This window comes from Thamnophis elegans, chromosome 13, assembly GCF_009769535.1.
Source record: "Thamnophis elegans isolate rThaEle1 chromosome 13, rThaEle1.pri, whole genome shotgun sequence".
Lineage (NCBI taxonomy): Eukaryota > Metazoa > Chordata > Lepidosauria > Squamata > Colubridae > Thamnophis > Thamnophis elegans.
Genome location: NC_045553.1, coordinates 34,797,747 through 34,824,505, shown reverse-complemented (window position 1 = coordinate 34,824,505; position 26,759 = coordinate 34,797,747). Strand labels below are relative to the sequence as shown.

The 26,759-nt window shown below is 40.0% G+C and overlaps 1 protein-coding gene across 2 annotated transcripts in view; it reads right to left on the bottom strand.

The window, feature by feature from the left end:
* Positions 1 to 7,244: 7,244 nt before the first annotated feature.
* The window catches only part of OGDH (oxoglutarate dehydrogenase), a 45,076-nt gene continuing 25,561 nt past the window's right edge, over positions 7,245 to 26,759 (bottom strand). For both annotated transcript variants that reach the window (XM_032229635.1, XM_032229636.1), the window contains 18 exons: positions 26,213 to 26,367; positions 25,017 to 25,163; positions 24,595 to 24,685; positions 23,552 to 23,731; positions 23,257 to 23,385; positions 21,237 to 21,416; positions 19,390 to 19,542; positions 18,350 to 18,452; positions 17,586 to 17,714; positions 16,828 to 16,978; positions 15,426 to 15,553; positions 15,127 to 15,305; positions 14,448 to 14,519; positions 13,790 to 13,912; positions 10,897 to 10,969; positions 10,052 to 10,215; positions 9,224 to 9,378; positions 7,245 to 8,508 (listed from right to left, as the gene is read on the bottom strand). In XM_032229635.1, coding sequence (XP_032085526.1) covers positions 8,388 to 8,508; positions 9,224 to 9,378; positions 10,052 to 10,215; positions 10,897 to 10,969; positions 13,790 to 13,912; positions 14,448 to 14,519; positions 15,127 to 15,305; positions 15,426 to 15,553; positions 16,828 to 16,978; positions 17,586 to 17,714; positions 18,350 to 18,452; positions 19,390 to 19,542; positions 21,237 to 21,416; positions 23,257 to 23,385; positions 23,552 to 23,731; positions 24,595 to 24,685; positions 25,017 to 25,163; positions 26,213 to 26,367 — 2,433 coding nt within the window. In that variant the 3' untranslated portion in view covers positions 7,245 to 8,387. The remainder of the gene's footprint in view (positions 8,509 to 9,223; positions 9,379 to 10,051; positions 10,216 to 10,896; positions 10,970 to 13,789; positions 13,913 to 14,447; positions 14,520 to 15,126; positions 15,306 to 15,425; positions 15,554 to 16,827; positions 16,979 to 17,585; positions 17,715 to 18,349; positions 18,453 to 19,389; positions 19,543 to 21,236; positions 21,417 to 23,256; positions 23,386 to 23,551; positions 23,732 to 24,594; positions 24,686 to 25,016; positions 25,164 to 26,212; positions 26,368 to 26,759) is intronic.

The following is a 26,759-nucleotide window of genomic DNA, read 5'->3' as shown; positions in this document are numbered from 1 at the left end:
GCATTGTCTCTATTGTCTTTGAGTTGCTCCTTGAATTGACCTCCAGCTTTTCAATCTGTCTCCACTTGGCTTCATTGAACTTATGTTACATTATATTAATTACCATTGATTTTTGTTGGTTAACATTGGAGGAGTGATAGTACAAGAGTCACCTTCAGTTTTTGTACTGGAGAGGTTGTTAACAGAGAACCAGAATAATATAATAGCAATAGCACTTAGACTTACGGCCTATACCATTTCACAGTGATTTACAGCTCTCTCTAAGCAGTTTACAGAATCAGTTTATTGTCCCCAACAATCCAGGTCCTCATTTTACCAACTTCAGAAGGATGGAAAGCTGAGTCAACCTTGAGCTGGTGAGAATCTAACTGCCAAAATGCTGGCAGTCGGCAGTCAGCACAATTAGCTTGCAATACTGCATTCTAACCAGTGCTACCACCATCATAAAAGGCTCTTGTTCAAATTTGGGAAAGACAATCCTGGTGCCACCTTAAAACATTCCCCAGATGTAACGAAGATGGAAAGAGTCTAGGCACCAAAGTTGGCTGGAGCCTCATGGATGCCTTTGGAAGTTTCAGCGATAGTCAGGAAAACTCCAGTTAAATGATCTTGAGTTGCTTCTCAATCCTCACTTGAGAAAGCAACCCATCTGGCATTACAGAGAAAGAATGGAAGTCAATGAAGTCAGCAAGATGGTGAAATTGACAGCTTTGATTGAAGACATTGACTAATTTTAATGTTGATTGTAAGCTCTTTCTGGAAGGGCTTTTTGTGTGAACAGAAAAAAGTGAAAATGGTAACATACAGATTTGAGGACTAGGAAAACATAGTAGGTAATAGGGGAAAAAAACTAATAATGGTGTAAACATAGGTTAAGAGCTTAGTACAAATACTTATATCTGTTGTAAAAGAAAGATGGAAGTCATTCCTTTTGCTTTCTGGACTTTGGGTTTTTCTTTTTTTTAATTCTTCACTTCCCCCCTTTTTTTTCTATCTAAATTATTAATTTTTGTTTCTATTTGGAGTATCTAATAAAGTTATTTCAAGAGAAAAAGAGAGAGTCCATCAAGGGAAGAGCCAGAACTTTCCTATGACCTCTGAAAGCTTCCTGATATGCCACTAATGCTATCACCAGAGGAAGGAGGAAACTCTCACAAATGTCCCTGGAAAACGGGCGTTCTACAACGCCTGGGTCAATCTCACCAGAGATTTTGGACTACTGCCCGTGATCCTTTACCTACTGCCCAGAATGATGACTGAAAGAATTTAGTGCTCTACTACAGCCAGGGAAGACTCCATCCACTCAATTTAATCTACTTCCTGTATTGTATAATTGCTACTTTGTGAGCATTATATGAAGGCGCCAAGGCTGGTCGAACTCCAAATGTGTGTCATCCTGAAAGAAAAAAAATATTCTGGCTGTACATATAAGCATCAGTTAAAATCAGATTGTCAATACACTGAGTCATTTGTGCAGATCTACCACTGGTTAAGAAACCATCTGCAATGCTTGCTCATGTATTTAACCCCAATTCTAAAATTGGGGTTCCTGCCATGTGCCTTAGAAGTCCTGGGATTGTCCTTTAAAAGAATGTAATGCTTCATATCTACTTAACTCAGACTACCTGTGTTACCTTTTGGAACAAACAGAAGAGCACACATATTTTCAAGACTAGACTTGTTCCTTGTACTATCTGTCATTTTTAAAGTTTCTTCATCAAAAAAACAGTAATTGGTTTCTTATAGGTAGTTAATAGCCAGCAGCTATAATTTATAAAAATCCCATTTTTTTTCTGCAGTTAGCATTTGGTAGTTAAATTGTCCTCCTGTTCATAATAAATAGAAAAGTTATGTAATTTCTCCCATAGCAAATTAGTGAGAGAAATGTCAGAGTTAGCTGCAGCCTTTTCTGTCCTAGAACATTTTGATTTTTTCCATGAGAGGTAACAAGTACAACACTTGCTGCGCTCTGAGCATTTGTTTTGGTTGAAGTCTCCTGTAGAACTAAAAGTATTTGCTGCAGTACACTCTAAAGAAATGTTTGGTCTCATAAAATACAGTACATTGTCTTTCAACTGTGCTAAGAATCTGCTGCCATCTAGTGCATCATTAAAACTGAATGCATATAATTATGCGAAGATCTGGTCTGCTTCAATAAAATACTTTAGCACTTTAAAGAGGCTTTGGGGCTGACAACTTGACACAGAGAAAATACCTTCCATTTTCAAAAAGTTAAGTACCCACTCTGTACTGCAACCCAAATTAATGCATTTATTCCTGCAAGGCAGGATCCAAGTTTTCCTTAAACCAGCTGCCTTCAGAACATTTGAGGCAGACTTTTCATTAGTTCCAGCTTTTGGAAAACTTGAGGTTGATAGGAGACAGTGGTGGGATTCAGCCAGTTCGCACCCATTCGAGAGAACTGGTTGTTAGCTTTCTAAGCAGTTCGGAGAACCGGTTGCTGGAAGAAATCTAATTTTGTTTTTTCCCACTTTACAGGGCTAATCTTGTAAAGAAGGCAGGAAGAAAACATCCTGGTGTTGCTTCTAGCCTCATCTTTATTGCCCTGCTTACAGAAACAGCCTCTCCGGTTAACCCTTATTACATTGTAACAGCTAAGGTGAAGCGCCCATCGACCTGAGTGATGTTGAGTTGGCCACACCTACCCAGTAACATGACCACCGAGCCATGCCTATCCAACTGGTCATTAGGGCAGAGAACCGGTTGTTAAATTATTTGAATCCCACCACTGATAGGAGGGAATATATAGCAGTGGTCCCCAACCTTTTCAGCTTTGCAGACTGAGTGGAGCTGGAGGGAGGAAATGGTTCTGTGTGAGTTGCAGGCACATGCAGCTCCATTTGTGTGAGCAGCAGAATTGAGTTTTGCATACACACATACGAGTGCCAGGCACTCACACAAAAGGAGCTGCATGCTCACCTGTTGCTTGGTTCGCTTGGCTCTGAGCAGGCTGCAGCCCAGTTGGGAACCTCTGATATAGACCTAATCATCCAAAGGTCACCATTTTAGGAAAGGCTGGACTCATGGAAATTGTAAGATGAATGGAACATGTCCACAAGCAGCTCCCTGCAATAAAACACGACTTCTTCAGAGTTAGAGGACCATTATACTGCTTTGATGCCAGATACAAAATACAAAAATGTGGGTACATTGTATTACATAGTTATCACTAAGTTATTCTTCTTTAATCTGTGGGTTCTCCAGATGTTGATCTACAAACTTCCAGAATTCTTAGTTGCTGACCATGCTGGCTGTCAATCCCTACATTCCCTCGAAGGCCACTGGTAGAGGAAAAATCAGAAATAATTTGGTAGCATCTTTCCAGAATAAAGGTTTGGGTTTTCCTGAATTGTAGCTTACTTCAGCAGATAGCAAACTATTTTGTTAGTCTGAAAAGTTGCTACCAGACATATGATTTTTGGGTACCATGATTCTCCTTCTGCAACAGTAAGTTGCTCCAGATCTACACTTCAAAACAGTTATTCCAGACAAAGGAACACTGATAAAATCCATGGGGAGCTGAATGCAGTGCTTTATTCTAACCGTTACATAAGAGAACCTACTGAGATGTCATTTTAGGTCTCATCACTTAAAAAGTACATACTATTTCATGGTGTGATAACCATGGCACTTCTCAAATTCTGTTCTCATAAACTATCCTGCATGCACACATCTCAGTTTGACACTGTTGTTTTGTTCTCTGTTAGGGATTAACAAGACTTAAAAATGCATTTGTAATCTTCGCAAACTCACTTGGCAGGTTGGTAGAGATGCCTTCAAATGGAGAAGGGAAAAAAAAAAGATGCTAAGAAAGTGACCCATATAGGAAATCTCCAAGTGAGACAAGACTTAAAAGTCCAGATTTTCCAAGCTCACTCTCAGAGAACCCAGTAGTGCAGATGCAGTATTAAATCTGGACTGGACTTAACATGAACATATTGGGATAATTAAGGGGATCATATGAAGGCAAATCCAAAGACCTTCATACAAATAAAAGGTCAAAAAACCTTTGAAGACCAATAAACAACTTACCAGTGTCCCTGCATCCGCCAAGGACAAACTGAACCATTCACTATTTGCAAAGGGAACACATTTTCAATTTTTTTCAATCTGCAAACCCTACTGGAGGCTCAAGCCCACACATTTGGTTAAACACATTTTTGTTTTAGTTAGCGTTTGTGCTGTCTCCTGAGTATCAAAACACAGATAAAGCATGCATCTTCTTCCTATGCTGCAGTCCAAACAAAAATAATCTTGCTGGAACTATCCAAGCCTTTTACCTAAGCAGTTGCAGAATTTTTTTCTCCAGCAATTTTCATCTTAACAGATTACAGTAGTGTGTTTTTCCAAAAGATTAAACAAGCTTCTGGTTTCCAGAAGCTGCAGATTATGATCTGTTTGCCGATACTTGCATATGATCACAAGAAGCACCACCTTAAATTTCCCGACATTGGAAAGGGAGAAAATGCCAATTAAACTAGTTTTGTTGTCAAAACTAGCATATTTATAAACTCTTGTTAAAATATTTCTCAATGCTGAGGGCAAGTTATCAATGGTAGCATCAATTGTTGTAGTCTTAATTTGCATCAAACTGTGTCATAATGTATTAGCGCCAATTTACACAATTATAGATGAAATTCATGCGTATTATGAGTTTTCTTTCTTAAGAAAATTTCTGTTCTGGATAGCTAGAGAGCATTACAGAAAGGCAGAATATTGGATTTGCAGTTCTATGGCAGAAACTTGAAACTCATCCCATCAAAGGCTCTGACACCTTTAAACCTTTTTTGCAATACAAGTCTTCCCTTGATGAAATAGCTGCCTTTAAATAGTTCCTTTGCTTTATAGATACAGCTAACTACAATTCTTTTGATGACAATTCATAGGGTAATTTGTTGTACACTTGCTTTTATTGTTTTGGCCAGTTTTTATAGTAGTTCTGATTAAGGATTACAGACTCTTGAGTGACACTTCTGGACTTTAAAAGAGGCACACTAGCTTTAAGGGAAGTGCAACTCAACATCCATATTGAATGGGTAACTCTGCTTCTGTGAGCAATTAAGATACAGCCCTTATGTGCAAGGACAACTTCAGAGTGCCGCGAGTGCTTTCAGTCACATTGTTTGGAGATGAGTGATTTCGAATGTGGAGTCAAGAGGGCTCTTTACACACCAGCTGGGACATGTCACTAATCTACAATACTGCCTTTCCATGCTCGCAGCACTGAGTCTGCAAAGTTATGGCCTGAAGAGTCCCTTACCCAAGTTCATTCTACATGGCCAGAAAGGTAGATCAGGCTGTCCCGATCTGAATAAATCAGACAACTAAGCCAGCTGGACAAACTTTAAACCAGAAGATTAGGCTTTATTGTATAAGCCAAACACATCTCAGTTTGATTTTGTTTTAAAACCAAAATAAATAAATCAGGCTGGGAGGTTAACGTGAAGATCCAGAATGGAACTGGCCCGGAACAGACAAAACCTCCTCCCTCACCAGTCTCTTAAGTTTGGCAAAGGTTAGGCACACCAGCATTTTTATTTTCTTTCTCCTTTTGCAGAGCTAAAAGAGCACACACTGCACCATCGCTTAGGGCGATACAACCACAGTCTTGAAAACCTAAGTGTCTCAATAGTAGGACTTGCTTGGAATTTGCTGTTTGGGCTAGCAAAGCAACAGAGATACATATATAGTCTTTATTAGGTAGCTCACTCTCTCAGTGTGGCTGACAGCCCACACCAGAGGTGGCATGACAGAAATTGCCCTTTTGGGCCATGCCCGGAATTTAGCCAGATGGAACCCATGTTGGATATATAGCACTAAAGGCAGCAACCAGGAAACTCCTGTTTTTTTTCTGCACTCTGCATGGTCTGAAAATGATTCAGAAGTGCCCTGGAGCTGACATGAACACAGCTCTTCTCTGCTATTCCTTATCCTTGTCTATCTTTCTTTCAAAGATCTATGCAAGCTTGAAAAAAGAGCACTCAACTCCCTGAGGATAATCTTCCTCATAAAGAAGTCACATCTTTCTCTCAAGCTGGTATGTGGAAGCGTGAAAAAGACAGGAAGATTTAACAAACAGCAGCAAGATACCAGACTTGTGGAAGATCTGAAGCATTTCTTGCAAATGTTTTTCAAGACGATCTTTGAGTATGCATGGATTGATGGAGGTATGGAACGCTGATGTAGCAGAGGACCATGTCATTTAGAATCTCAGGAGGTCAAAACAGAACACAGATATAATGAAAAAGCAAAACTACATGTCAAGTCCGGAGCGGGCACTACTGGATACAGGAGAACATCTTTAGCCCAGAATGTTTTCTGCTGTTGCCCTGAGCCAAAGCAGTGAGGTACATTTTATTGTAGGCAGACAACAACAGTTACTCGAAAGCCACCATCAGTTACTGAATGGGTAAAAGGAGCACAACAGCAGCAGTAGTCCCTGCGACAAAGGATATGCGTGCCTGTGTTGCCCAGGGATGCTTCTTGAGCTCTGGACTTTAGGTGGATGAGAGGGAATACTAGTACAAGTAAAGCCAATCTAAATTTCCACTGCGTGCTTCAATTAAGTAGAAATTTTCAGGTTCAGGTGGAATCTCTTCAGTGCTCTTAGAAGGCCACTACCTTAAGAAACTTGTTTTAAATAGAAAAGTACCGTATTTTTCGGAGTATAAGATGCACCTTTTTTCCTCAAAAAAGAAAATATGGGTGTGTCTTATACATTGCATGCATTTTTTTTTGCGTCCAGAAGACCCGCCCCCTTCTCCAAAATGACCTTGCATACCCTTATGGAGGCTTTCGGAGAGCCCCTGGGGGCTGGGGAGGGCAGAAATGAGCAAAAAACGGGCCGTTTTTTACCCCCCAGCCTCCAACAGCATTCTATAAGCCTGCATAAGGCTATGCATGCAATTTTTTTTGACAAAAAACGGACTCGTTTTCGTGAATCAGAAATGTTAAGACCATGAGTTGTTTCCCCATTCAGAAGGGCACACTATCTAACCCCTGCTTACAGTTTATGCCCATAATGCTTAAAGTATCTTAAGTAAAAATATTTCAGCAAATAACATGTGTGCATGTATGTGTATTGACCCATGTATCCACATGCACAGAAAACCTTGTGCATAATAGAAACCATGGCTGAAAAATTGTTTGTCGCTATATGCCAATGGCATGACAAAAGTTATGATTCAACTTTGTTCAAATTAAAGAATTATACAGGCCAAAAATGGATTTTCAGACTTTTAAAATTTGTCACTCCCATATACACAGTTAAACCCCTAAGTAAAAGATGTGAAAGAATTGTATCTTCTAAATTAAATGAGTGTAAAACAAAGGTTACACGCTTTTGCCTAAAATTCAGGGGGAAATGGGTGCTATGAATATAAAGGGGTGGGGAGGTTTAAGAGATTTCTGCTCAAGAGACAGAACAGAATCTCTAACAAAGCAACTTTTACTGGGGTATAGAATGACAAAGCAAAGAGAGAGTTTCTTAGGAGGGACATGAGAACCCAATGAATTATCAGAATTTTTAGATTTGTTCTTTTCTAGATACAGCCAGAGCCAAAGGCTAGGTGAAGCTGAAGGTTCATATAGCTATGGTTATGTTGACCATGTAAAAAAGATGTGTTAGATGCCAAGATTCAAACAGGCCCTCATCCAGGATGCGATTTGAATTAGTAAGTGTTAGTTTGATAAAACAAGCACCTGAGTCCGTGCCTTGCCAATTATCCTGCTTCCTCCATGAAAAGAAACAAGATTTCCATAAAATATCCTCAAAGAGGTACATCTAGTGAAGACAATGCTAATTGTTAAACAACAGCAGTAAAACAGCGTGAGCCCAGGTTTTCAGTGTCAGAGATGTGTAATATTGTTGAAAGGTGATATTGTCACTGAAATCAAGTGCAATACCAGATCACATGCACCTGGAGTAGTGCAATGGGGGATTGTGACATAATTTGTCACAAAGCAGTGCCGGCTCCATATTAATTTTGGGATTAAAGTCAAGAATCAAGCATTTAACCAGAAACCACCATACCATCCACTAGAGAGGTTCCTTTGGAAGGCCAATATTAGTCCCTTAGAAGCTCTCATCCTGGAGCAGTGGGGCAAGGTATGCCCCAGGGGTTTGTGCAGGCGTGAACCCACACTGCTCCAGAAGATCTGAGCTGCAGCAACCCTCAGAAACCTTAACACAAATATTCAGACAGGGATTGTTTTGATGGGGCACTTCTTTTAACAGCAGGAAGAGGTTAATAACAGGCTCCTTAAGTTAGTTTACAAAGTCTATAGTTAAAAGACACAGAAAGGAAATGATAGATAGAAACACCACAAACACAGGGTGTCGGGACAGAACTAAGGTCCAGATGTATCTAAGACAAGCCCTTGAAAGAGTCGAGGTTAAAGGCCGTGTCCAGCAAGCGTTGCAGTTCGGTCAAGTGATTCTTTTTGTTGCCTGTTGCTGGGGCAGCAGCAGGTTCTCGGCCAGCATACCTACAGGGAGAAAAGCAGACACACAATTGCTTATTTGCTGCTTTATTCCCCCACCCTCTCTCTCTGTCTCATATGGCATATCATACAGCAACATATTAACATTTCACCTAGATTAGTAAAACGTAATAAAACCTACATGTTAAAAAGACCTGGGTTCAAATGCCAGTGTCTGGGCCATCTAACCATTGAAGCGTAGCATCGTTTATATATAAAAAAAAAGATCCATGGATTGGTATATGTCTTCAGCTTACAGCTGGTCACAAATCTACAATTTGAAGCAGGACCCCGCAGTCACACCTAGGGGAGGATGCTAGGCCTCATTTATACAGAGAGTCATGGCAGACGCCACGTGAGTTGTGAATCGTGTTTAGGACTATCACTGCTGACGTGGTAGTTCAAAGCCTGGCATCTTTTTTTGTGGGATCCTTTGTCTTCCTATGTCTGGGTGTTCAGAGACCCATTTGGTTTTCCATTGGGAAACAATGTTAAATCGTGCTTAAATTGTTAAATTTTACTGGCACGTATAGGATTTGAGGGACTGTTGGAGCCCAAAAATGAAGCCTGTGCTACTGAGACCTTATGTATCAGCATGTTTCTTCTTCTCCTCTTTTCCTAGAACAGACCACTCCTGAGCTCTCACTGGGATCGGACTGATACTGCCGGAGCAACTGTACAAACCTATCCCTCTATCAGAGTCGCCGAAGAAGCCCCTTACCACACTGGCTTTGCACGGTCAATGGTCGTGCGGAGTCTAGGCTTCACGTAATCATAATATCCTTGGTTTTTGTGCTCTTCTTGACACCAAGCTAGGTCTGCATTGGGGTATTTATGGAATTCCTTCAGCAGGAGGTCAAAAGGGAATGGCGACAGCTAGAAAGAAAAGGCCTTGAGTTTATTATGAATGATTTTTAGCCTTCTACCTTCATAAACAAATTGCAGTAGGAAAATTTTAAAAAAAGGTCAGTCTATTTCACAAACTCCAGGGAAAATGGAAAAACAAGCATTTAATCCATAAGATACTTACACAGTTAAAAAGAAAAAAAAGAGACTGAGCAATATATCAGAAATTTAAGAAGTTGTTAAGGCCAATAAAGGACTTTCATTTAGTTATAAATTGGGCCTAATCCAAATATTCTGCAGGCAAAGTCAGATCACTCATACTTTAACCTCCATCTTGGCTTACTTGCCAGGAGGAATGAAGAGAAAATTCATAAGGTCTGTTTAGATATTTGCTGCAGAAACCTTTTAGGATTCTTTTCAGAACCAGACGTCTGTAAGAAACCTGCAAAGTGTTGCAGAAAACCTGACTCTACTTCAGAACTGTAGTCCACCAAACAAAGCTAGAGGATTAGAACATGCCTGATAGTTAATTCTTACTTTTGCCAGCGGAAGACCTATTCATTTGGAGTACCAGTGTGGAATTCTTTAGCTTCCTGTTCATAAAATTCTATCGAGCTTCAAAATACTTATTTCTCAAAGCTCAAAAAGCACGCAGGAGTCCTACTTTTGTAAATCAACAATGCCATTCCCACAAAAGCCCTACCTGCTCTACCCTTGTGATGGCCACATCTGCTTCCATATTCCGTGTCTTCCGCTCTCGGATGAGTTCATAATAAAGTTTACCAGTGCAGAAGAGAACCCGTTTGACTTGTTCTGGATTCTGTGCTGCCAGACTAGTGTCTGGGATGACACGCTGGAAACGGGTGCCTGGAAAGCAGTGGAGGTTATTACTTTTTGTTATATTATCAGTGTACATAGTAAAATCTGCTCCAAGGAGTTTATAAAATAGTTTATAAAAAAAGAGGAAGGGGACAAATATGAGGTTACAAAAGGGCAGAATTAACAGCAAGATATCTTTTCCATAAAGACCTGCTTTTGTTGACAGAAATCACCCTATTCTTTGATGCCATGCAGTTTTCTAAAAATATCAAGATCGATTGTAATTGTTGGGGTACTACAGCTCCTACTTCAAAGCTTTTGTCAAATACAAGTAGCAACGGAGCACTATTCCCCGCTCATGTCTTTCTTCACAGGAAACTCCAAGTCAAAGCAAAGTGCTGGAAGAACAACTTCATGACCTTAAACCAATATCTCAAGGCCTGAATCCGAGACAAATGACACAGCTCCAACTATTTTGCTACATATGAGCTCTTTCCCTGGGTATAATTTAGTAAAGGTGATTATTTTTCCTAGCACAGAAGACCCAGGCATCCAAAACTGACTCTGCTCCTATGAAGGTTAATAGAACTTTAGGAAGGCTGGCAGGCAGAGTTGTCTTTCTGGCCTTGTGTTGAACTTCAAGAGTTTCCTTGTCTAATTGTTCAGTCACATCTTCCCTTCTACCGAATAAGACATTCCTCCATAGCCCTGATCCCAAGTCTACTGTACCTGCCAGCATTTCATCAAAGCTGGACCGAGCTTCAGGGTGACGCAACAAGGACTTTGGAGTGAAGACTATCAGCTAAAAAAAGAGAGGGAGAGGGAGGGACAGGGGAACACAACCCAAATTAGTATTGAGGTGTAAGTACAAAAGTGTTTAGAATTTAATGAAACAACAATAATCCAAAGTTAATTGTTCAAAGGTTCTGTTTCTGAACTTCATCAGAACTGCACTCAGTGTTTCTAGGAGAACATTGACCAAAGAAAAATGCCAGACACACAACCAGATGATACCAGGATAAAGTAATTTTTCACACTTGTCAGTAAGGTATTTAGCAGGAATGCAAAACAATAAAAGTGCTCTCTTTGGTAACAATATCTTTAGAGACACTCTGAAATATTTGATTTCAATCGTTTCTTGAATATGACTCAAATGGGGGTAAGAGTGAAATCCAAAATGCGCACTTGCTGGGATGCTACAGAGATCCTAAAGTATTCGGATCTGTGGTTTAGTTTTTGGAATAGTAATATATTTGGATTAACAAAGTAAAGAAACGCTCTGAAGTAAGAAAGCCTCAAGGAGGTAAGAATAGAAAATATGCCAGCAGATTTCATGGATTCAGTGAGTAAAGGAATCAAGCTGAGATGGCTTTAAAATGCAGTCATGGAGGATTCATCTAGCAGCAGCTCTGGGGGCTCTGCAGGATTCCCATCCTCAGAAGCTGTGAACCTGGAAAGGGGTAGCTACGAGGGAGGGCCATAGTCTTTACTCAGGGTTTGTGGCTTTCCAAAAGCACTGGGTTAAAGGCTACTGGAAGCAAGATGCTGTATTGGATCCATTCTGCTAACACTGTATAGACCAGCAACGGTGAACTTTTTTTGGCTCGCGTGCCATAAGTGGGGGGAGCGCAGGGGAGGGTCATGTGTGAGCGTGCCGCACCTATAAAGGAATGCGTGACCTCTCAGTGCGCATGCGCGCACTACAGGCACGACCCCCCCCCCATTTTTTGCATCCTTTTTTCACCCTCCCCAGAGGCTTTATAGGAGCCCGGGGAGGGCGAAAACAGCCTCCCCCCCCCCCCACCAGACGCCCTCCGGAGGCTTCAGGGACCTTCAGGAGGCTTCCCTGAAAACTCCGGGGCAGTCAAAACGGTCCTCCGAGCAAACCGGACATCCGTTCCCGAACTTCCAGTTTGCCCATAGGGCCAGTTTTTTCTGCTCCGGAGGCTTCACGGAAGCTCATGAAGCCTCCGGAAGGCCTCCGGGGGGGGGGGGGGGGCTCCTTTCGCCCTCCCCAGGCTCCTATAAAGCCTCTGGAGGGCGAAAAATGGCTTTAAAAAGGGTGAACGCAGCTGACAGGGCAGCGCCTCCGGTGCCCTGACAAATGGCTCTGCGTGCCACCTGTGGCACGCGTGCCATAGGTTCGCCATCACTGGTATAGATCGTCCTTGTTTAACGACTATTCATTCAGTGACCTTTCAAGAGCCGAGGTGGCGCAGTGGTTAAATGCAGCACTGCAGGCTACTGCTGTTCAAATCTCACCGGCTCAAGGTTGACTCAGCCTTCCATCCTTCCGAGGTGGGTAAAATGAGGACCCGGATTGTTGGGGGCAATATGCTGACTCTGTAAACTGCTTAGAGAGGGCTGAAAGCCCTATGAAGCGATATATAAGTCTAACTGCTATAAAGTCTCACCATTATGACTGTTGCAGTGCCCCTGCAGTCATGTGATCAAAATTCAACTCCTTGGCAGTCTGTCCACATTTACAATTACAAGGTGTACTTCAGCTCCACCCACTTGCTTATCCCTCCTCCAGATCTGCCCTTTTGACTGCCTGTACTTTGCCACCATTGCTGCCCTGTACCAGCCATTGCCCTACACTCCTACTGCCCTTGCTGCCCACAGCTGATTTCACATCTTCTTCCTCAACGAGATGCACCCAGTTTGGCCCTTCATGAAGCAGCACCTCAGCAGCAGCAGGAAGAAAATTGTGAAAATCAGCTGTGGCAAAGGGAGATGCAAGTCAGGCTGGCAGGAGCAGCAGAGGGAACAGGAGAAGCAGGGCCAGTGGAGTGCAGTGGGGAAAGACAGCAGGAGTGGTAGATGCAGGGTGGCAGAGGTGAGAAGGTGCAGGAATGGGGGGATAGATAGGTGACTGGGGAGAGTTGAAGTGAAGATGAGAAGAGCAGGACAGGAGAAGTATGAGGTCTTGGCCTAACAACTGCAACTGGAACTATTAAAATTGTCACCTCTAAGCAAGGAAGTCTTGATGTTTCAGATAAAGACTGCATCTCTTAACAACAGAAATTCTGATCCCAATTAGGGTTGTTAAGCAAGGACTACCTGTATTTGATACTTCCTTCATTATCTGCCACTAAGTTAAACTGCTCCGAAAAAAACGTTATTTTTGTCAGTCGGAAAAACAAGAGCTCCAGGATGTATTTAAATTGTTTAAATACAATTTAAAATGATTTGCCTAAAAACTAAGATATTAATATTCAGTAGAGCATATCAGCTATAACTAACTAATCAACCTTTTCTAGGCATGAATATGTATGTGGCATAAAGTTCAATGAGGAAGTGAAAACATTTGCCCACTGGCTTTTATTGCAAAGAGAATTCCTGGGTGGTGAACAGGGTGCTGTAAAAAATGACAAGGAACAGAACCAGCTGGATAGTCAGAATCTACCAAGCAAAAACTGGCTCTTTGCAAATTAATCTTAGTTTATAGTTCCCCCATCCACCAGAGTGTTTTTCTTTAGCTAGTGATAAGTTCAGAATTGTTTCACAATTTGTCATGTGCCACTTTCTACTTGACTTCAGGGTCTAATTAAAGCTAGGAAGGGGGGAAGGGAGAACCCATGTCCCTCTTTGTACTAAGGAAGTCATTCTTCATACTGACTGGTTTCCGGAAGGGAAGAAGTATCTGCCTCCGCATAACATGGAAAAAGTTGGCTGGAGTGGAGCAGTTTACGACAATCCAATTGCAGTCGTACAGCTGGCGCACATCAAAGTCGTCTAGTTTCTGTAGGAAAACAAGGACGGAATTCAGAAAGGTAGAAGAATTGTCAAAGTGGTCAAAGACCCTGTGAATCAACTGTGAAATACATCTCTGGGACTAGGGAAGGGGGTTCCCTTTAAAAGGTGAGAGGAAGCAAGACAGCTGAAACAGGGTGGGGTAAGAGCTGAATTATGGTTAGGCCAGATATTTTGAGGAGGATTTTTTTTCTTTGAAAGCATTATGTTTTACAATTCTTGCATTGCCCATCTCAAACTACTAGAAATCTGTGACACTTTTTAAAGAGATTGGACATTGGATTGGGGGGGGGCTCTAATTTGCATCCTTGCTATCTCAGGTTGCCTACCCTGAAGTAAAGCATTGAGGTGATTACAGAGTGTTTGGGGACACATGGAGGAGCCAATTCAGTCTACTACAAGCTGATACTGGACTTATTCCACCCGCCACCCCCCGAAACTCTTCTTAGCATTCTTAGAAATGTAGCTAAGGGATGTGTGGACAGAAGAAAGGCGTGGCCAATATGCACTCACAGCCAACTCACCGGGAAGACATCTGGATCATCATTGCACATTTGTAAGAATCGTTCTGGTCGAGCAGAAGAATGCTCAGGGCCCTGCAAACAAATACGGAACTTTCTTGAGGAATGGCCTTTTCTTGGCTAAAGAGGCAAGACTGAGCATTTCTTCCAGAAAGAGTGTTGCTATAGAGCAATGGTTAAAGTAACTGGATATGAAGCAGGGAGAACCACTTCAAGTCCTCTCTTGATAATGGAATTAGCTGGAGGACTTTGGGCCAGTTATTTTTTCCCTTAGCTTGCTCTATCTCGCTAGAGGTAAATGAGGAATCAGACAAATGTATGATGGCGCTGAAATGCTGAACAGGTAGATGTAAAAAACAATAAACAAAGCCATAAAGAAATAAATCTAATTTCCAACCCACAAATTTTAATATGCACTATTAGGCACTTTTCCAATATGCTATTAGAATATGTTCTAATATCGGAACAAAAGTTAATAAGTTAATATTATTTCTCATTTTCAATTTTGTTATGCTGATACAGGCTTTAATGCTTTTAATTACTTCAACATATGCAAGATGTTGGGCAAATCTCTATATAGGATCTAATTTAACAGTGTCTAAACATAGATATTAAAGTCTAAATCCACCTATCAGGCAGATAAAAGGAAAGTTATTAAAAAACAACACAAATGTTTCCTTACCATGCCCTCCATGCCATGGGGAAGAAGGAGTACAATGCCATTCTGCCTCACCCATTTGGCCTGCCCAGAGCAGATGAACTGGTCGATGATACACTGAGCAGTATTGTGGAAGTCGCCAAATTGAGCTTCCCAAACCACCAAAGCATTGGGACTGGCCATAGCAAAGCCCAGCTCAAATCCTGCATTGATGGAAATGGAAAGCTTTTTTGGGGGTGGGGAGGAAAATTATCAGGGAGGGATCGATTTAAAACTCAACAGTTTATGTAACTCCTTTAAGTTTTAGTAGGGAAAAGACATACCTAGGACTCCATATTCTGAGAGAGAACTATTGCAGACAGTGTAAGGAGCTTGATTTGGCCATAGATGATTCATGGGAATACAGGTTCGCTTGTCAACATTCTGATCATGCAAGACATGGTGCCGATGGCTAGAGAAAAATACGAGTGGAAATTTTATTTAAATCCTTGGCAGAAAAGACTCCTCCAAACCACGGACCTCACGCTATACAGCTGTCACAGACTTCAAAGCAGCTTTGAATCTGATTTCTAGGCCCAACCTGTAGTGCAGATTGTAAAACTCTTCTGCAGACAGAAGGCTGTGACTACTAACCTATACTGCAATCTCTATAATCAAAGTTAAATAAACTCCAAAGAATAATATACCAGTGAGACAGAGGAAGTAGACAAGGCAGTACTCTTACCCCATTGTTGTTTAATTATTATATGAACACATTGGTTGCCATGATCAATTACTTCTCTCATCGTTCACCAAAAAGAGTCAAGAAACATATTTCAATTGCATTAAATGCAGATAATGTTGCATTAATTTCCCTGACAGGCCTATGACGGGTGCTCTACGTTTTGGCCAATTATTTCCTCTGGGAATGAACTACAATGTGGTCGTCTTTGTGAAATGCCATCATATTTGGACTCTAAGTAATCATTATATTGAGCGGGCTAAATTGATAAAATATGTAGGCATAGTTTTCCATGCCACAATCTCAAGCACAACGCACAGAGAATACATAGTACAAAATGCCCAGTCAGCCACAGACACTTTGCAATCATTTTCTATACTAAAGGAGCCTGAATCATCCCAGCTGCATGCCGTGTACTCAAGTTAAATATAAAATGCCATTAATCCTCTAAAAAGAGTTATACTTCAATTTCTTAGGAACATATTTCAAGTCCACTCCTGGGTCTCAAACAGGTTGTCTGCAGTGAAGATTGAGATTACTACTTGGTTAAACACCTTCACGTCAAAGGTCAAAGTATACTTTGCCCTTGTAGGTCTTGATATCTTGGATCCTTACTGGCAACCTTTTATCATTCCTAAAGCAATAGGAAAAAATGGTGCTTCTGGATTTTTATTAACCCAATTTTGTACATTTGGATACTGATATCCACTTAGACCCATTATGTTTCTTCAAATATATATTCCTAACCAATTTGTCACTCTCCTTAGATCTGCTGGATACCTAAATCAATGTAGGATAACATTTACATTGACTTAATTTGATGTCCCACTACAGGCCCTAGAAGGGAGATATAAAGTTACATCTCTGACTGCTCATTATTATGGCCTAAGCTGAAGATAATGCTATCTTGACCATTTTGCATTTGCTTCCAAATGTTATGGATTTTCACAAAAGTCCTGGATTGGTTAAAGAAAGACTGCCCATATACAATAAACACACGTTACCTGAATGTTCCTCTTTCAACATCTTGTCCACTCAGCCGAATATGGATTCCTTCTTTAAGAAGAGAGCCAAATGCCATATATTCTGCTAAGGCCCAGTCTACAGTCCTATTGGCAACCAACTCTCCTCGTGTTTTTAAAATCCTGCTTAAACCTTTGGAGAAAAATAATAATCATTAATCTGCTTGAAAACTTTATGATAGCATTTTCAAAAATGTGTAGATGCCTTTACAGATTTGAAAGTCTGTTGCTTTGGGTAGCAAACAGTGAAGAATATTGCATCATAGATTACTTCCATATCTGAGTACCCTTCAGATGTATGTACTACAATTCCAAAATCCTCAACAGTAACCATGCTGGCTGTGGAATTTTAGGAGCTGAAATTCACATGCCTGGAGGGTGCTCAGGTAAGGCTGCTATAAATCAAAGCACAAACTTAACATGTAGAAAGAGAGCAAAGGCTAAGACTGAAAGATTAAGCTCTGAAGCAGAATCTATTTTCATCTTAATTTGCTGACAGCTTGGATTGGCTATGAGGCAGGCCCAAATGTACTAGGATATATAATACATGGAATCTTGTTAGCCATCATTAAAACATGCAAAACAGAAACAAAGTACTGATTGCTTCCTCAATTCCAAACATCTAAGAGAGGTTTCAAGGAAACTTTGCAAAAGACTCCTCTATGCAAATAACACATTCCATTTTCTAATGAAGTCATTAAAAAGTAAAACTCAAGGGGGGAAAATATAGAAAACCTTACCCCCATGAATGGTAAAATTTTCAACAGGAACTGAGCTGGCCACCTTTCCTATATGGACCAAATCTTCTTCAGTCAAGCCAGTAGAAGGACAAGTCATGCTCCGAGGTTGGCCATCCAGGGTGAAGAAACCTGGACATTTAAGAAGAGGACATAAAAAGAGGCAAGGAAGACAGTCACAGGAGGAGCAAGCTCTAGCTAGAACAATTCCTTTAAAAATAGCAATAGCAATAGCAATAGCAGTAGACTTATATACCGCTTCATAGGCCTTTCAGGCCTCTCTAAGCGGTTTACAGAGAGTCAGCATATTGCCCCCAACAATCCGGGTCCTCATTTTACCCACCTCGGAAGGATGGAAGGCTGAGTCAACCCTGAGCCGGTGAGATTTGAACCGCTGACCTGCTGATCTAGCAGTAGCCTGCAGTGCTGCATTTAACCACTGCGCCACCTAGGCTCAGAGTTTATTTGCCAAATTTCTTTTGTGAAGGTATTTGGCAAATAAACTCTGTCCAATTAAACTACTGGATCATCCTGCCAGAGCATCTGGTAGAAGAACAAAAATTCTTCATCAAGTGCCTTTTAGTTTAATGCAAGCACATTTTGTTTATTAATAATGCTGACTACTTCTTATGATCCTTATACGGAATTTTCAGAACTTGGAGTTCTAGGCAAGGACAACTCATGTTTGTGCCAGAAACTGCAAGTGCAATCTATTGGCCAAGAACTATTTTTTCTCCATGGCAATTAACAAGTAGACAGTAACTTACCAGGCCATGGAGAGTCTAACCAATGCTTGATGTGAAGGATTTTTTCATCCTTGGACCTGGCATGAGCCTCTTCACAAATTTTGTCATACTTGGAAATTTCCTCCTGGAATACAAAAGGAGCATAATGTAGAGGTGTCCCCAAGGACAAATATAATCAACACTTTACTCTTTAAAAAATGCCTTCTTATAATTATAACACATTTCTCAATCAAAACTGGTAGTAGCAAAGTTTGGCAGTTTGGCGGTTCAAATCCCTAGTACTGCATAACGGAATGAGCTCCTGTTACTTGTCCCAGCTTCTGCCAACCTAGTAGTTCGAAAGTATGTAAAAATACAAGTAGAAAAATAGGGACTCTTGTGGTGAGAAGGTAGCAGCGTCCCATGCGCCTTTGGCGTTTAGTCATGCAGGTCACATGACCACAGAGATGTCTTCGGACAGCGCTGGCTCTTTGGCTTTGAAACGGAGATGAGCACCAGCCCCCAAAGTCAGAAATGGCTAGCACATATGTGTGAGGGGAACCTTTACCATGTTTGTGCGTGTATGTGTATTCTCTCTCTCTCTCTCTCTCTCCCCCTCCCTCCCCCCCCCCCCTCTCTCTCTCTCTCTATATATATATATATATACACACACACACACACACACACACACACACACACACAAACACATACATACATACCGTATATATTGTATATACTGTATGTATACATAGATACCTTTCAGAAAGCCAACTTTTGTGTGTGTGTGTGTGTATAACAAGACAATTAATATACACAATGGCATATATCAAATTAAATAAGTTTCAATAAGCTACACAACATCAGAGAAATGTTATCAATTGCCATAGGGGAAAAAAGAGGTTATTTTACTAATCTTGGCTGCGTAATGAACGTTCCTGTATGGTGTCATGTATTATAACATTTATAAAACGCCAAAAGTCTATGAAATTATAAAATGCTTGATACCACAATGGGAGGAGGAATACCAAGATATCTTAGCATGGCTGGGCTACATTAGATTGTTAAGCCATAATTGAAAGTACCTCATATTCTGGTTGATTTACTACTGCTTGTGAAATCAGTGTCTCAGCATACTTCTGTAGCACAGGTTTCTGTTTTCGGATCTGCTTGTACATCAATGGCTGAGTGAACATTGGCTCATCCATCTCATTATGCCCATTTCGTCTGTAGCACACCTAGCATGTTTGAAAGGAAGAAAAATCCCATATATTTATTCTTGACTTAAACAATTCATCTTACTAAATTAAAAGAAAGCTTTCCAACTCAGTAATTAGAGAGTAATGCTTGATTGAGAACAAGCATGGGTGTAAAGTGATGGCAAATGAACAGAAATGAACATTTCTGTGTGTGTGTGTGTGTGTGTGTGTGTGTGTATGTATGTATAACAAGCCAATTAATACATGCAATGGCATATATCAAATTAACAGAACATCTGTTCTGTTCTTTTCTGTTATCAGAAAAGAAAAAAATGTTCCAGCTTTGGAAAATTTTATATTCTACTTAAACTTCTCTTTCCACCATTCCACAAAACCTTTGAAAATGATCCTCAAAGGACAGACGGATATGGCTGAGTAGGGCAAGCTATTATTTATTTACTAATAGAAATATCATTGACTTATGCAGACTTCCAGTTCTAAACTATCCTTGCTTTCAACACGTCTATATACCATTTCAGATTCAGATTCTTGTTTTTTAAACTTAATCTCTTCCTCTTGAGGATCTAATGAATTGCAGTCACAATTTTCTTAGTGTTCCTCTCAACCCATTAATTCTTCCACTGTGTATTTGTTCTTCAGTTCAACCCTCATGAATTCTCTCTATGTGACCAAATAGGTTTAGCATATTTGTTTTTAACTGATCAGTCACTTAGCATTCATTTAGATCAGTGGTGGGTTACGACCGGTGTGCCCCGATATGGGTGTACCAGTGTCTGCTGGGAGCACCAGGTACCGTTCCGTTCCGTGCTCCGGAGGGCCCAGCCGCCCACGCTACTTACTGGTATTTGAGGCTTTCAGGTCTTCCGCGCATGGGGCGTACAGCGCCTGCACAACGCTCCGCTGAGCAGCTGGAGCGTCGCAGGCGGTAAGTACAGATGTACGTGCTGCATGTGTGTGTGCGCACTGCGCATGTTCATGTGGTGGACACCCGGCCCCGTTGCACCGTACCGGTTGCACCGGGATCCAAAACCCACCACTGATTTAGAGGTAATTTATTCTAGAGTCCCTCTCTTCTGGCTTTGCCACAGACATTTCTCAGGTCCTACATTTCCATTCTTCTCAACTCACTTTCAATTTTCTCTCGACAGCTCCATTTCTATATAATAAGTCCACCAAAGCCCACACAGTTACAAGTAGTCCTCGAATTATGACCATAATTGAGCCCCAAAGTTCTGTTGCTAACTGAAATATTTGTTAAAGGAGTTTTGCCCCATTTTACAACCTTTCTTGCCACAGTTGTTAGGTGAGTAACTGTATATATTAAGTCAGTAATACGGTTCCTCATTGATTTTGCTTGTCAGAAAGTCTCAAAAGGGAATCACATGAACCAGGGAGATTGTAACCATCATAAATATGAGTCAATTTCCAATCCTCTGAATTTTGATCACAATCATGGGAATGATGCAACGGTTGTAAGTATGAAAAACGGTCACATGTCACTTTTTTCAGTGCTGTTGTAACTTTGAATGGTCACTAAATGAATTATTGTAAGTTGAGGAGTACCTATATTTTTTTCTGCTCTTAGGAAAATAGTACCCAGTATCTTTCTGCTATTATTCAACATCTAAATCATTTAAAAATATTTCTTAAATAACCAATTATATATCCCCAACTAAATGTATCAGTATGTCAGAAGAATCAGTACTACCTACCAGATCCACAACAACATCTTTGTGGAAAGTACTTCTCCATTCAGCTGCCACATTGCACACATATACCACAGCCTCTGGATCATCAGCATTGACATGGAAAATGGGTGCATTAACCACACGAGCCACATCTGTTGGGTATGGGGAAGAGCGGGCCATACGAGGATCGGTAGTGAATCCAATCTAAGATGACAACAGAGGCCATTTAAAAAAAAACCCATAAAGGTAGTACAGACTGTATGAAGACTTAATACATCATCACTAACTCTCAATTTTTTAGGTGATAAATGGAAAAGTTAGTTAAATATTCAAGGAATATCTTTTGTGGTATATTCTTTCCTGAGAATGATATGTGTATATGGAAATACTGAGACTTTAGTATGAGGCATGGACTTTAAAAGGTAATGTCTCTGATCCTGGTTCTGCCAAGAATAGCCAAAAGATGAAAACAGCACTCAGGGTGAGTCAGGGGAGATAAGAAATATATACTGTGAGAAGTCTAATTTTGCTGACAATTCTAAAACCCATTCTTTCTGAAAAAGGAAAAAAATTAAACTAGCTTTAATTACATAATTAACATTAATAATTTCTTTCCTCACACTATCCAGGATCCTTTTCTTTTCGGTGAGTCAAAGCTAATCCAGCAGTGTTCTATCTTTTGCTTCATTTGTTGCTAGTTCTATACTTGCAGTCTCCTAAGACTTGCAATTTGGCGTTTGCACTTCTGTTTAGACAACTTTTTTTTTTAATTTTTTATTAACAAATATGTAAAATACACACACACAAAACTTAGACGAACACATTTACACAATACAATACGAACAGGAGCTTCCTGTACTTTCTAATAGCAATTATCAATCAATACCGCTCACCTTATATTATTTCCCCTTCCATTGTGTTTCATTCAGATTTCACCATTCTTAACCCTTTTATTTTACTCATAACTATTATTTTTTGAATATTGTTATATTTCTTCATTGATTCTTGTTTCTTTCCTCCATCCACCTATACCATTTATCCCATATCTGGTAGAATTCTGATTCTTCTTTTCCCTGGATTTCTTTAGTTAGTTTGTCCATTTCAGCACAATCCATAACCTTTCTTATTATTTCTTCTTCGCTTGGAATTAATTTGTTTTTCCATATCTGGGCAAAGGCTATCCTTGCCGCCATAATTATACGTAGTATTAAATACTGGATTTCTTTTTTGTATTTCGCAGACATTATTCCTAATAAAGTTGTCTGTTTAGACAACTTCTTTCTGATTCAAACAGTAGGGAATGTCCTGGAACCCTAAAGCTGTTCTTTCCTACACTCTTCGCAAAAGGTCATAGGTTAAAAGAGAGAAGCACTGCTGTCCTGTTCCAAAAGGCTTTTCACCTAGAGGAATAAACAGAGCTATCAAGATAGAACTGAAGGAAAATTTCTCAAGGACTACTATGCAAAGGCACATTATAACAATGAGGGTCTCACCAAGGAAAATTAAGAAAAGGAATAATAGCATTTTGCAGTACAAGATGTAAGACCTTTATTTATATGTAAGTCTCAGATAAGGGTGGCTGTTAATTGGTACAAACAGCAGTAGTATCTCTATTCCATAAGTTTCATCCCCTCAAATTGTTCAAATTGAACTGACAACAAATCGTCCCTTTCAAGAGGTTTTTATCACCCATTAATATCATCATGATATTAATATAATTAATATCATCATGAATGTAGCATAACATACAAATCTATCCCTTAGTTTCATGATCATTGGTGTCAAATCAGAAAGCATGAAATGTTCTTGGCTAACCATCAGGAAATCAGACTTCATCTGGCAAGTTTAACATCTGAGTTGAATTTGCTTCAGTTTTTATTCTCGATCAACTCTTTGATCACTTCATAGTAAATAAACCTAACCAAAACACCTCTTTTAAAGTTCAACTAAGAGTGCAAACAATAACACAGTTCCTAATCTGTTGCTTGTTCTTGGTAAAATTTAAGTTAGAGAATCTGATATGATAACAAAAGAACTATTTTACCTGATTGTTCACCACCACATGAACTGTCCCATATGTTGTATAGGAAGGCAGGTCACTCAAATGGAAAGTCTCGTAAACAATCCCTTGGCCAGCAAAAGCAGCATCTCCATGTAGAAGGATTGACATTACCTTTGTAGACCAGAACAAATTAAAGATGTGTTAAATAATTTTGGAGAATTAGGTGTCAAAGTGGCTGAAAAACGAAGCATCCACAACATTGTCACTATAAAAACAAAAGGACAAAACAGCAGAGAAAAGCACAAAGCAGAAGGTATGTCATATATGCCCAGCTTACTTTCTTTCCTTCAGTGTCTCCACAGTAAAACTGTTCTGCCTTTGTTTTGCCCTGAACAACAGGATCAGCAGCCTCCAAATGAGAAGGATTTGCAACCAGTGAAAGAGTGATGGTCCTGTCAGTGACACGGTTAATCCTTCGGTGATACATTCCCAAATGGTACTTTACATCCCCTGAGCCCTGAGAAAAGAGAGTATTATTAGGCAAATACATTCTTTTTTTGTGTATTTTTAGAGCTTCAAAATGGCTACTTTGCAATTTAGAAGAAAATGAACACATATCCAAAATACGTTCACAAATACTTAATCGGAATTAAGACAGTAGTCGTATTTGAATTCCTGATAGAGGTATTCACTTTGTATAATATTGATAGGATTTATCAGACTAAATCTAGCTGAATTAAGATGCAAAGTAGAAGAAATGTTACTCAGTCTATGAATGGCATAGTATTTACTGCCAGGAATCACACATTTTCATATTTTTGCACCCAGCTGATTCTTTAAGTTATCTGAGATGGTTTCAGGATTCACCCCTTAAGCTCAAGCTGACATGAAAACACTTTTTAAAGCCATGGGAACCTCATCCCTGACATTCAAGAGCAATCTTGAAAACAACGGGAAAACTGAAGAACTGGAAAAGTGTTTGGGCACATTGTTGAGGTCACACTCAACTTGTTTCAGTGGCAGATACAGATGTTGTCCCTGTGTTTAAAACTAAATACAGTGGTCCCCTGGTACTCAACTGCTTTGAAACTCATCAAATTTGGTACTCAATGCATTTTGATGTGAACATTTTGTCCCAGTACTCATTTGTTTGGTACTCAATGCACAAGCTAGAATTTGTCGGTGTCAGCTGCCTTGTGACTCGCTATATTATTTTTTATGGGAATTTTTTTTTTCGTACTCATCATTTTTGGTACTCATTGCACCTCCTGGAACCTATTAACGATGAGTACTGAGGTACAACTATACAGTTGTTATTAACTAATACGAAGAAAGTTCCTGTCAAATAAAATATATAACCCCACTAAAAGTTGAACTCACTTCATCTGCAGCTTCTAGCTTAGAATCAAACTGGCAGAAAATTTGCTCCAACTCCTTTCTGATAACATTGGCAAGAACATTCAGGCGCCCTCTAGAAAACCAAAATCATATTTAATCAGATACTACATGGAATACATTGTCTGCTGTAGGAGAAATAATAATATTGATTAATACATTAAATCAAATTTCACTTAAATAAGGTTTCAATTGCTACTTTGTATACCTCTTTATAGTAACCCTATGTCCTATCAACATTTGAAAAAAGTGGGCCTTTGGGACTAAACAAAGAGCAAAATCATAAAAATGAATGACAGGAAGAATATAGCTCAGAATGTTTTGACTGAAGGGCAGGTTGAAATTCGGCATACACTCTCTTGACAGCTTCTCTGTCTTCAAAGAGTTTCCTCCAAGGACAACTTTACCTGTGAGGCATTCCCATGATAACATAATCCACTCCTTTCTCACTTGACTTGTCAATTATTGTCTTTAAAGCAGGAATCAGAACCTCACAGCCTTCCAAACCAAACCGTTTCTCAGAAGACCACTTTCTGTGCAGGAACTCCTCAAACCTGGAAAACAGAGATGTTGTTTAAAGACACCTGTCACGTAATCTGTATGAGTGTCCGGGCTCTTCTGTAAAGCCATAGCCAATGTGCGTCTCTCCTGTCCTTGTGAGGAGAATATGTGGATGTAAATCATAAGGCTCTTACAGTCTATCTTATTGCATCTCAGGAGTGAGGCTGGGAAGTGTTGCTGCCGTTACCGAATGAAATGTGTAGTAACTTGAAGACATTGATTAGTGGATACTCTGCTTTCATTCCTCCTGCCCCTGCCCCAAGTGTCACCTATCAGGAGAAAAACTAATCACCATTTGCTCTCCTGAATGCATGTTGGTCTAGATGACTACTTCAACAAATCCTGTTACTGTCAGGTGCAGATAACTATGGTCTCTCATGAATAGCCAAAGTCAGTAACTTTATTGTTTGCTACACATGACAAGAATCTTACCAGACTGCTTCCCTTATTCTGGAATGACCAGATAGGCTTCATGGATCTTGGAAGAGGTCAAGATTTAGGCACTTGAGGCTGTACAATGACTCCAAGCTACGCTCTCGCTTGACCCCTCTTTCCATCCTAGATGGCAGTTTCCCAACAGTTTCCCATCTTTGCTCATTATGTAAGAGAAATTTTTTATTGCCAATTGAAAGATTAGCCACTGTTTCAAGCGTGATACAATACAATACAATAGCAGAGTTGGAAGGGACCTTGGAGGTCTTCTAGTCCAACCCCCTGCCTAGGCAGGAAACCCTATACGGTTTCAGACAAATGGCTATCCAACATCTTCTTAAAGACTTCTAGTGATGGAAACTGCAGTCTAAACATATATGGAGAACGTTTTCCATGAGATACAAGCTTTCACAAATGTCACTACTGACACTTTGTGGGGTTATAAATATAGCTAGGGTGGAACATTTACATCTCAATTTACTGAAGTTGTTATGTCCTTGTGTCTATGAAATATGAACTAGGAAAGCTTAAAACTGAATCTAATTCTTCTACTACTGATACCTGTAACTCCAACCAATGTCAGTTATCCAAGTTAATGAAAAAGAAATACCTGGTTGAACGCACAAGTCTGGCCAGCAGGGTGCGCTTCTCCTCACTGGAGAATTGCATGATACCAGGCGTTTCAAATTTCTGCCTTATCCACTGACATTGCTCAAGATCATTAATAAACATAAATTCTACTCCAATGTGCTGACAGTAAGCCATCTGTTAAAGAAAGGAAAGATGCAAGTTGGAGCAGAATATCCAACCATTTCCAAGCACAAATTAAAAGCTTACTTTATATGAGCTATGTCTTAATCTTATTCGTAAGTTTTTCTCTTTCTGAAAACCAAGCTAATACTGGGATGATTAAGTCAATACAAAAAGTCTAAGCCAGTTAATGGAGTTTCAGATAAACTAGGATTTCAGTCCAAGTGCTCATAAATCAAATCCAACAAATTATGTACTAGTTAGACAATATATTATTCTTTAAAAATGTAAATAGTCAAGATTTGGCAACCAAAGACTGTTTGAACAATTCTGTTCAATTATAAACCAGAAAGTTACATTTAGTTATAAAATGAACAGTTAGTTATTTCCAAGATCTTCAATTAACA